Below are 12,265 nucleotides of genomic sequence, written 5' to 3'. Positions count from 1 at the left end.
TTGAGCGAGTGTCAGTGTTTATAAGTGTTTTTGAGTGCTGGAGTGTTGTTGAATTTTATTCCGTGTATGTTTTTATTTCTCCCACGTATGTGTTGGTGAGTTTTGAGGCGGTGGTTGTTGGTGAGTGGTGGCAATCTTTTTCAAGTGTCAGTCAGTGCTGGCGAGTGGTGGCGGGTGCTGGGGTGAGAGGAGGCGGGCAGCGGCACCTCCAGCGTGCCCTCGTAGTAGGAGATCCGATCGCTGGTGAGAATGAACACGCGCTCCTTGAAGTTGCAGGGACTCGTGATTTTCCGCTGCTGGGATCTCTTCATGAGCAGATCCTGCAGCAGCACCTCCCTACTCATGCTGCCAGGAGAAACGGGGACCATGGGAAACACCGGACATGAGACGCAGGGCGCGAAGGACACGGAAAACACACGTGACAAGGAGATGCACGGGAGATGGGAGGGGACGACGTGAGGATGCAGAGAACGTGGAAGATCTGCAGGGATACGGGACAGGGGATACAAGGGACGTTGGGCCATGAGACAACACACGGGACATGGGGCTGCGCAGGACACGCACGCAGACACTCGGGTCACGAGCACACATCGACGGAACACACGGGGAGCAATGGGGCCCTCGGGGAGGGGCACGTGTGCACACAACATGGGATACGGGCACACACAGAGACGGGCACGGAGTGACACGAGGAAAGGGGCCATCCATTTAGTAGGTACAAAAAAATCTGTCAACACTTGACCCTTCCCCCCCTCCCTGTGCGCACGCGTACTCTTTACACCCCCCCCCCCACCTGCGTACGTTCGCTTGACGCACCCCCCCCCCCCCCGAATCCTATAGAACGGCCGATATTTAATCCACGCAGAAACGATCAAGGATTAATAATATTAACGTGTTTAAGCAAACAGATAGTCCACCGCCGGACTATCTAACTCATTTGAAGGCCAATGTAGACTAATTATAATCGAGACTTCACCGCCCCCCCCCCCCCGTTTCCTATGTGTACGTACATTGTCAGTAGACCCTCCATATGCAAGCGTACGCATTTGGGTTAACCCCCCACTCCCCTAACCCTCCCCCTCCATGCGTACCTACTAAATGGATGGCCCCAAAAGGAACCATTTAACAGGGAGACACAGGGAAAGGGGACATATGAAAGTGACACAGGCCACATAAGGGTCACATATAAGAACCTGAAAGTGTGCATTGCGTGTAATTTCAGCTACCGCTGTATAGGTGTACATGTTCAACCCCAAATCAAGAAACGCAGCTTCAATGACAAGTGGTGTCGACTCAGCCTTAAATAAGTATATACACTAGTGTTGTACGTGAACATCAGTACAAGGAAGACACAGGTGATTGGTTGTGGTTCTGGCCACGCCAAAACCTACTGTACTCAGCGCAAGAGTTGATAGGTGCTCACTAACAGCACTTGTCTCAATGACCAATAAGGCTAAATGGGGCATGTATGTCTTTGTGTATAAGTGACTGTGTGGTGTGTAATTAAGGTGTGTGTGTGAACTAGGGCTGAACGATTAATCGATGTCAAATCGAAATTGCAATTTGAAACAATGCGATTAGCAAATAGCAAAGGCTGCGATTTTTTTGCGATTTTAAAAGTCCTATTACTTTCTGATTGGAATTGTTTGATTTTTAATTAGTATAACTTTATTTATTTAACTTAACAATTGTTCTATGTTTGATTGTTCTATTTCAATCATTTTTTATAAATACGTTGGAAGCAATTAATATATTTTAAGGTGTCATCCTTGCATTAGAATATATAGAGCAGTTAATATTTTGATGGTGTCATGTGGTAATTGCTCCATCACATGTTTTAAATCTATTACACAGTGAATATTGAAGTGAAGCCTGACTTTAAAAAAATTAATCGCAAATCAAATCGCAATATGTCAGAAAAATCGCAATTAGATATTTTCCCCAAATCGTTCAGCCCTACTGTGAACCATATGTGGTACATGTGTGTGCATGTGGTATATGTGTGTATGTATATTCTGAGATGTGTACGTGTGTGGGGGGAGGTAGTGTAGCAGTTAGCACCCTGCATTATGAACCTGGCGACCCGAGTTCAATTCCTACTCATGGCCAACACCAGTGGCGATTATCTAAAGCAGTTCTGGGCTTCCCCAAGGTCGACTCAGTCCTAAATAACTACCCGGTGTGGTGTGTAAAGATCGCCACTGAGGAGACAAAGACGGCCGGGCGTGGTGCTGGCCATCCACCCCCTCATGTAGCATGCAGGCCTTCATAAGTGCTCGCTTACATCACTTGCCCCAAAAGTCTGTTAGTGCTATAAGGGGGATTTTCGTCATTGTGCCACGTGTGTGTACAGGTATGAGTGTGCAAGAGTTTGCACGACAGGGGGGGGGGGGCAGGCAAGCGTGCTCCCCCACAACTGAGGCTACCCACATTTAGCTGCACACGGAAGTTAACAATCGTGGCTGCACTGTACCAAACAAGTCTGTACACAGTACACACACACACAATAACAAGTGGCCATTGGCTACTAAGTGGCGGTAACGTCACCACCGCGCCTGTGCCAGGGCAGGTGCATTTTCAAGCCACGTGAAGTGTGTCGTCAGGCTTGCCGGCGGGAAGTCACTGGACAAACCCACGTGTTATCGTTTTGATCGACTGCCAGCTGCACCACCTACGCTGCCCACTGTTGCTACATTGCTCCATTTTGGCCACCCGAGACGCCATTCGTGTTGAGGGTCACTCCTTCTGTTGCTGCAGGAGGGCTACTGTCTCCCAACTGCCCAATAGCCTCAAAGTACACCTCGCCTACCACTGCCCAGGGTAGCATCCTTCATGAGCCTCCTCCACAGAGGTCGATCATGACACCGCTGGCACCAGTCATTGGCAGGTCTACTCAGCTCCAATTCTTACCCATACCACACCAGTCCATGGCCTCTCGAGCCACTATTGTGACGATTTGGCTGCTAGGGCATACAGTGGTTGGGCCGGAAAGTTACATGACCCAGCCAATGCAAATTCTCCTGTCAAATTAGCCAACTCATGAGACGATATCCGGACATTTCAAGGATCTGAGATCCTCACACAATCCAGTCGAGTTAAACCAAGGATGGATCGTAGGAAAACCATCATACATTTTTCAAGCCAGTGCAGTGGTCCTTCGGTTTACGATGCCATCAATAAACGATATTTCGATAGACGATCCGCCTCCCATAGGGTCCCATTGTTTCTGTAGTGTTCGACTTTACACGAACAACTTCTGTCTTTCTTCGAACACCGCTTTATTTACAACATTCAACATGTCCTCCACACTCCACAGTATCCTGGTCACCACGGCTCGCTCGCCGTGCTCCGCTCGTCTCGCTCACCACCCTTGTCTCCCCACTATCACTTCACGTGCTTCGCACTCAGCGACTCCCCGTTCAGCAATTCCGCACACAGCGTCTTCAGCTCCGCTACCGCTACGCTCTCTCCACTGCTGGCTATTCTCCTCAGCTCCTCCACACACAGCGTCTTTGCACACAGTGACTTCGCACACTCCGCACACAGCGTCTTCAACTCCGCTATCGCTACGCTCACTCCACTGCTAACTACTTCGTCTTGCTTCACACTCTGTTCCAACTCCGTTTCCCACTCTGTTTCCAAACTTTGTTTCCAAACTCTGTTTCTACTCTGTTTCCAAACTCCACGTCTTCCTCGTCCAGCTCCCAACTCCAACTCCCCACTCCAGTTCCCCTAAGCTCTTCAACTTCAACCCATCTCCCAGCTCTTCACCATTCAACCACCTCCTCTGTTGACTCCAACTCCCGCTCTTATACCCGCTCTCATTACTCCTCCAATTAATTAACCAGCGTCTCAACCGGCGCTCCGCGTGACCATCGCACCTGTTTCTCGCCAGACTTCTCGACGCCTCTCCAGCCCCAGCAACAGCACCAACCAATCACAGCCGTTGCTGATCTTCTGGCTTAATTGGCCCGACCGTTACCTCACCATCCCAGCCCTTGCACCTGGCTGTCCTAACACGACCCACACTGTTTTCGCCTTCTCCACAGGCTGACTCCAGATAACCCACACTGTCCGTGTGATCATGTATTCGCGCAGTTTCCACAACACACTTTCGTACTCCACTACATTTCTATTAACGAGACATTTTCGATTAACGATGTTTACGATATCACGCGGCTGCCAATTTCGGCCAATTAGAGTGCTCCTAAGTGGACTCAGCAGACCTCAGCCAATCAATGACGCCCTTTTAGGAGCGTTTAGAGAACAAATGGCTAGCTTAAGCCATCTATATTCTTAGTTCAATGTAATAATTTAAATGTTATGCTCTATTTATTCATGATTTATTCATGTTTCTATTAATATTCATGCTTTAATATGTTCCTTTAACGTTTATTTCGTAAAATTGCATGTTTAAATATTATAAACCAAGTTTTTAAGAGTGAAAAGGTCAACTTCCGATCGTCTTCGAACAAATTAAGCCTTTAACATGCGTTTCCTATATTCGATATTAACAATAACTTCAATGAACGATGGTTTTCATAGATTAAAATCGTTAACCAAGGGACCACTGTTCAGGTTTTCCTGTAAAACGGTCCACATTTCGCAAACAAGGAGAACAGTGGGCATAACTGTAGCTGAACAGAACCGGAACTACATGTGGAACTACAAAGCTGGCAGCATTCATGCAGCGTTAAGCAGACAATAAATATATAATACTTGCTCGACCGATTTGACGCGAGACCTCTGCTGCTGCCAAACAGGAGCTTGAGCATGAGCAGACTCTGCCCAAGTACGCGGTACTTCTCCACACTCTCCACAACTGCCCCATTGCTCATGGGGAGCTGAGGTAGTGGAGTGTCCATGACACGAATTATCCAGGCAGGTGCTTCGCTTTAGTAGGGCTGATGGTAAGGCAACCAGCTATTAGTGAAAACTCCTTCTCAAAGTAAGCGACAATTACCATATTATTGGCATGCATAACAAAGTTGATCAGTGAGGAGCCATTCCTTTACAAAGTTGTAAGTTCCTGTGGTAAAACCAATTGGAAACTTCTCAAGCTACGGGTTAAAAAGAAGCAAAATCTCGGGGACAAAGAGGACATCCTTGCTCCACCCGCAAGGTGAACAGGAAAGATTCCTACTCCAGGCCATGCAGCTTTACCCGACCTACCAAACCCATCTTGAAAGTGCTTTAGGATTGTGAACAGAGGGTCAAGAACCCCAAAACAAAGATAACCCAAGGCCCTAGGCTCTTGATGGCATCATAGGAATTAACCAGGTCAAACAAGCAAGAGGTGTAGGTGCTGGTGAAATTCCCTAAACCCTACTGCAGCAGATGGATAGAGAATATGGCATCCATGCAGGACTACACTGGCCTGATACCACATTGGAATTCCTCCAATTACGAAGTGTGCCTGGTAAAATGATGTGAAATAGTCCTTGCCAGGACCTTTCCCAGCACATTAAGGAGAGGTGCCCTGATAGTTGTTGTAGTCAATGCAGTCCACCTTCTTAAAACACGGGACCACCAGCGCATCATTCCACTCAAGCAGAGCCTCACTCACACACGGCACAAACTAATATATAGATACAAATGCAAAGATCCCCCGTATAGCTTGAACAGACTGTTGGGGCAAGTGCTGTTAGCAAGCACCTATGAAGGCTGGAACGACACACAAGGGGATGAGTGCCCAGCATCACGCCCGGCCGCCTTTGTCTCCCTAGAGGCGATGTTTACATGCTGCTCCAGGTACTTATTTGAGGCTGAGCCGACCTAGGGAAGGCCCAGGACCGTTTCAGATAATTGTCACTGGTGTTGGTCGTGTGCAGGAATCGAACTCGGGTCGCCGGGTACATAGCACTCCAATATTGATTACTCCACGTACACACACAGGTACACGCATGCGCACACAAGGGAGGTAGGTGACGTGCCTGCATGTTCCAATTTCACCAGATTAATAATTACCGTATCCCCATCATAAATAGCCTGGAAATACCCACTCGTACTGGTGGAGGACGTTCATGAATTTGAATTATGATCATTAAGATTAACCATTTAGTGGCAAACTGCATCTCGACTATTTGCACATCAGAGTGGCAATACACTCACACACATGCACCCCTATACACTGGACACACGGGCACAATAACAAGTAGCAACCACTTGCCACTAAGTGACATCGCCAAAGTGTTTGTGCCAGGCTAGGTGCACTTTGAGGCTATCCTGTGAAGTATGGAAGGCTCACTGCTGGCAGGTAACGGGACATACCCAGGTGTTGTGTGTAGGAGTTACCTGAGATAAATGGCAGATGCACCAACTATGCTCCCAACACAGGCAGAACAAAGACAAAGATCCCCCATAGAGCCTCAACAGACTTTTGAGGCAAGTGCTGTTCGGGAGCAACAATGACGGCTGGCACAGTACACGATGGGGTGGGTGGCAAGCACCACGCCTAACCGGCTCTGTCTCCCCACTGGTGATGTTTACACACCGTGCCAGGTACTCATGTGAGGTACAACAACAACCGCCATTCGCCACTAATTGGCGATGGCATTACCGTGGCGCTTGTGCCAGGCTATGTGCACTTTAAGGCCACGACAAGTGTCGAATGCCTGCTGGCAGGGGGTCACGGGACAGACCCAGGTGCTATAGGTGAGTTGAATGACTGAGATGACTGGCCGATACACAACCTGTGCCCACTACTTTGCCAACCTGCTGTGTTTTAGCCACCCGGCACTCCACTCGTTGTTGTGAGCGTCGCTCCTCTGCCCTCCGCTGTTGCTGCCGAGTGACTGCCTCCAACTACCCAGTAGCCTCCTCCACAGAGGCCGATCTTGACACCGCTGGTACCAGTCATCAGCAAGTCCAATCAACTCCACATCCTCCTGTACCACATCAGTCCACCTCTTCTCTAGCCTGTGTCACGTCCGTTTAGCCCCCTCGATCCGGCCGAACAAAAGTTGTTTGGGCATGCGGTGGCTGGGCATGCGGGCTACATGACCCAGCCAATGCAGCCTTGCCTGCCGAAGGAGCTCATTGATGGGAACGTGTTCAGACCTTTCAAGGACTTGTGAGGTGCACACACGCACAGGCACCTGCAGATATGCACACGGAGAAACACTCACAAAATACGAAACGACATTTGCCATTATTTGAAGGTGGCATGACCGCAGCATCTGTGCCAGGCTAGGTCAACGAGGTGCATAGGTAACACTGACGCACACGCTGGTGGGAAGACACAGACACAAACGTGCATGCAAACTGGAAAATGTGATAAATAAATCAGTCGATGATTGTTATTTCCATAACGATATAGTGTAAACCTGTAGGAATACAGTACTCTATTAACTATTCCATTGTCCTATTAGAACAATGGAATGCTTAAAAGATCTGCTTTTGTTACGATATTAACTGGTTTAATATGATCCGCTTTTCATTTTTTATGATATACAACCACCCCATGCAACGAAAGATCACGTGTCCCAAGCCGTTAGTCAAACGAGGAGGCGTTCGTCAATGAAGTTCACGTTGTATTTACGTAGTCTAGTGTTTTGTCGCCGCGACATGGTGCTGACGTTCGCCGCGCACGTTCAAAATTTATCCTGCACGGTATCCATGCCGCCAGCCCACCTCCCCATGGGGGCCACGGCCTGCCAGTTGAGAACCACTGCCCTTAGCTCAGAAACGAGTGGACGATTAATCCCAGGCTTAGGCATGCATTCCGAACCATCTCCAGCCCCACAGTGTCAGAGTGGGGAGCCCCCCTGCTGAAAGCTCACTCCCTACAAACTTCTACATTCGTATAGTCAAGTCAAAACATGTTGGTGCAATATTTAACACGAGTGTGGGCTTTTTTTCTTCAGAGTTCGCCAGTTCCGTGAATACCCATATCCACAGAGAAATGCGGCCGTGCGTGCCCACTTCAGTTCAGCGATTCAACGTTGCAAAATAGAGAGAAAAAACAGATAGTATCGTTAGCCTTGTTTCGAGTTAAACATTGACTCTATTGTACACCCCCCCCCCGCCCACCCAAGTGTTTTTAATCCCCCTGCCTCACCTTTTAAACAAGGTCACGTTCCAGGTAGGATGTTTCCACCTGGGTCATACCCACAGAGCCCAGGAATTGGCATCTGTGCTAGGGTGGCAAGAGTTCATTTGTACCAAGATCTGGTACCACTACTGCGTTGAATTTTATATGACATGTTTGGTCTGTGGAAAAGGTGGCAACCCGAGCTACAGGGTTGTCAATCCAAGACTCAGATATGAGGTACAATGCTCGGCTCAGAAACAGGTTTAGACCCAAACGCTGGCTTCAGGATGAGTTTAGGCCTAACTCTAGCCTTAAATATAAGTTTAGGTTGAACACTAGTTCTATTGCACAGTTCATCTCTGAGCCTGATGTTGAGGGTTTCATTTCGGGCAAACCTTAAGCTTAGCGATTAGGGTTGGTTCTAACCCAGTGGCATCCCAGTAACCGTTGGACCAACGTCGGCCCAACGTCCCACGTTTACTTGGATAGCTATCGAGTGTGCAAGCAGGGCAACTGCACCTGGGTCCACAAGTCAGACGGGCCAAGGTACTACCGAGCTACAAAAAGCGGGGAAAATTGGACAAGGTGCTCCATTTCATTCCCATGCATCAACTGAAGTATTTTATTTTTGCTTAAACACGTGGCGCTTTTCTGGCACAAATCCGCCACCCAAGGGGCCCAGGCTACACCATTGATCTAACCCTCAATCTAAAACGCTGTTAGCTCTAGGATCCAGTGTTGTTGTTGTTGCTCAGTGTTGAGTTTAACCCCTGCTTAGCAGCCAGGCCACAATCTTCAAAATCAGGACATGGATCCCGCGTCACAAGAGGCAGGCGTCACCACGTCACGGTGGGGAATGAGGCGAGTGAAGCAGCTGCGTGGGGTGGGCAGGAAAATGTGGAAGATTTTCACTGAAAAAAACCCAAACCCAACACCGTCTATTTTTAACGGCATAAAAAAAATCCACATCTGATGAAATGAGGCCCCGCAGCTGCATCAGAGACGGGTGTGCAAGCGTCCGTTATGGCTAAGTGGACAATGGTGATAGGGCTAATTTTCTGGCTGCTCGGCCAGTTACCGAGGCAGAGAGGGCTTTGTTATTGCAGGTTGCCCTCGCAATAATGCGAGCAGATATTCCATGGCCCACATATAAATGGGAGGTTTTTTGGGGGGGGGGGGGCCCTAACCTTTTCAAAGAATTGGAATGTTTTTTATCGCATTCCTAAAGCTCAAGCATCGAACGGCGCACTAGCTTTAGTACTGTACTAATATAGCTTTAGAACTGTACTAATATATCTTCTTTGGTTCTTTTGGTAAAGTCACGTAGAATGAGAATAAAATAATAAATTGATAAAATAAAATAACAATAATATTCTCACGACGTTTTGGCCACAACACAAGCGGCCTTCATCAGGTGAAGGGACGAGACTGTCTGGTAGGACAGCGCTGGAGTGAAAAAGCCACGCTCAGATCACGAACTTTAAGCTGTGTGAGAAGAAACAAAGCGCCTTGACAAAGGAATTAGCATATAATTTAGCATTGTTGCTGGGTTCCTAGCGCAACGTGCTCACCACTAGGCCAATGCTCCATCCTGCAGTTGTGCACAGTATACAGGAAAGAAACATGCAACCCAATGAGCTCTATACATGACTGAGGCACCACGGTGATGAGATGTTAACTCCCTCGCCCGGTATGCAGGAGGTCATGGATTCGACCCCAACCCTGACGCCTGTATATTTTGAGTTTGCATGTTCTCCCCGTGGTTGCATGCATTTTTCTCCGGGTACTCCGGTTTTCCCCTCCACATTTAGAAACATGCGTTTAGAGTATTTGGATGCAACAAAATTCCACGTAATAAGCCACTTTGTTGAGCTATAGTTTGTGGCCAGGTTGCTTCTGAAAAATACCTCTATAGCTCAGTGGGGAGTGATAGCTTTGCGGATTGTGTAGTCGGAGTAACCATTAGCCTTAAGAGCTTGGTGTACGTGCTTCAGTTGACTGGCTATGTGTTCCTGGTTGGATATGCATTGGGCTCTATGGTGCAGAGTCTTGATGAGGGAATTCTTCTGGGATGGATGGTGGTGGGAATCTGGTTTCAGGTCAGCATCCGTATGGGTAGCTTTCACTCCAACCATGAAGAAGGACCCTCTTGAGGAGCCTTTCAAAACCATCACTTTACCCTACATTGCGGGGATCACAAAAAAGATCTCCAAAATCTTAAATAAACACAAGATCCAGGTCCGATTCAACACATTACATAAAATCCGTGATCTGCTTCCGTCTGTAAAAGATGTGATTCCGGATATACAGTACCCTGGCGTCTACAAACTAAGTTGCCTCTGTGGTAGTAGTTACATTGGAGAAACCAAACGACATGTCTCGGACCGAATTCGTGAAAACAAAGCAGACCTAAAACACGGTAGGACCAACACCTCGGACGTGGCAGATCACTGTTATAATTCAGTAGGCTCACATGACATTGACTTCTCCAAGACAGAGGTTCTTTGCAAGCCATCTGGCTACCATGAGAGATTCGTTCATGAGGCTATCCACATATACAAACACAGAGACAATTTCAACCGAGAAGATGGATTCTGGCTTAGCAATCATTGGAAGGATTTCAAAAACCATTTCGGGTCTTAATTGATTGTTCACGCTTACGGTGGCTTTCAGACCGCATCCATTATTTTCGTCTCCCCCCCCTCCTCTTTTCCGAACACAGATGGACTCGTCCATCTGAATAACTGCCAAATCGCTCTCCGTGGTGTTAACGTTAAAAAAAACGCCACTTTTTTCAAATTTTCTTGCTGTGGTTTTCACACCTGATGATGATTGCTTGTGTTGCAGTCGAAACGTCGTGAGAATTTTATTGTTTTATATTTTTATTATTTTATTGTTTCCCTTCTACGTGTCTTTACCGAAAGAACCAAGAATATGAATCCCTGCAGTCACGAAAGCTTTAAATCAAAATATAAAGGTCACATATAATAGTTCAATAACCAATTCGTGATATCTGTTGGAGGGACACAACTGCAAAACACATTGGAGTATTATGTATATATAACCTAGGGCAGTTATTGAAGGCAGACTAGGATCGATTGAGCTACGGGTGTCACGTCCATTGGGATTTTACATAGCATGAGAAAATCAACAGGCTGATGTGCACATCTCCTCCATAAACATAAATTAAAGACGAGCCAGAGTCGTGCAATTTTGGCCGTGTAACCCAACTATGAATCGTACCGTAAACCACTGTAGTCTGCTCTCATTCAACTGAGGAGCAATAGCAAGGCTCCATGAACTCGCTCTCCTGAAGCCCTCTCGTCGTGGCAAGCAGACATCGATATTTGCATTTAGCTTCTAAACATATTGCCAAATCAAGTAAGACGAATACATATTTTCTTCTCATATTATCTAGATTTACACGGTATTTAAAAAAGATGGACCCAATGACAAAGATATAGCGATTTCAAATCGGGTCCATCTTTTTAAAACACCCTGTATATCGCGCCCTATTCGAAGGCGCGATATGCATCGTAATCATCGCCCCCGCCCCACTGCGAAAACATATAAGGGCCCACCCGACAAAGAGTCCTGAGACCCAGTGAGGCGTAATAAATGTCACTAGATGAAGAATTAACCTGGAACCCTAGCTGAGGGTTAGAGAACGGCCTGCAGAAGGCGATATCACAGAACTGCTTCTGAGATCCCTGGGGACAGCATTTTGCCAGCTGTCCTATAATATCACACCGATATTATTATTTCTGATAGCTGGAAATTAGTCAAATGATGTACAAAACCAAATTTAACATGCTGGTATGCTTTGTGCAGTCATCAGCGGCAGGATTGAAAACCCGGTTTGAACTCAGCTCAGTATATGTAAATCTATGGGTTTCCATATTTGCGAGTTTCTGGTCGCTAGGCAGAGACCATCAACTCACTTCGCTTGAGAACCCAGTTTAAATCACAGGTGGAAGCACCATTTTTTTTTTATAGTTGCGGCCGATAGCGAGTGAACGGGAAGCGTGCCCATAAAACCAACTGGGCCCGCAAACGATTTGATTGTAAAAACCAAAGCGCCCAGATTACGCGACAATGAAGCAAACCAAGCACACACACATTATGATGGCACGACTCCTGACCTAACGCTACTTTCTGGGAGGCTCAACCAGAACACACGGGTCCATCTGGCAGCACCTCCCTCAGTCCCACCCACTCCGCCGCTGACCCCGC

General features: G+C 47.4%; 1 protein-coding gene across 3 annotated transcripts in view; it reads right to left on the bottom strand.

Moving 5' to 3' along the window:
- Positions 1-12,265, bottom strand: part of LOC116953331 (tyrosine-protein kinase Tec-like) — a 42,193-nt gene that overhangs the window by 16,936 nt on the left and 12,992 nt on the right. For all 3 annotated transcript variants that reach the window (XM_076073893.1, XM_032973436.2, XM_076073891.1), the window contains one exon: positions 207-345. In XM_076073893.1, the coding sequence (XP_075930008.1) occupies positions 207-344 (138 nt within the window). In that variant the 5' untranslated portion in view covers position 345. The remainder of the gene's footprint in view (positions 1-206; positions 346-12,265) is intronic.

This window comes from Petromyzon marinus, chromosome 3, assembly GCF_048934315.1.
Source record: "Petromyzon marinus isolate PM22_M1 ecotype Great Lakes invasive population chromosome 3, UKy_Petmar_22M1.pri1.0, whole genome shotgun sequence".
In the NCBI taxonomy this organism is placed as follows: Eukaryota; Metazoa; Chordata; class Hyperoartia; order Petromyzontiformes; family Petromyzontidae; genus Petromyzon; species Petromyzon marinus.
Note: the sequence above shows the minus strand (reverse complement) of the source record. Positions and strands in the feature narration are given on the sequence as shown.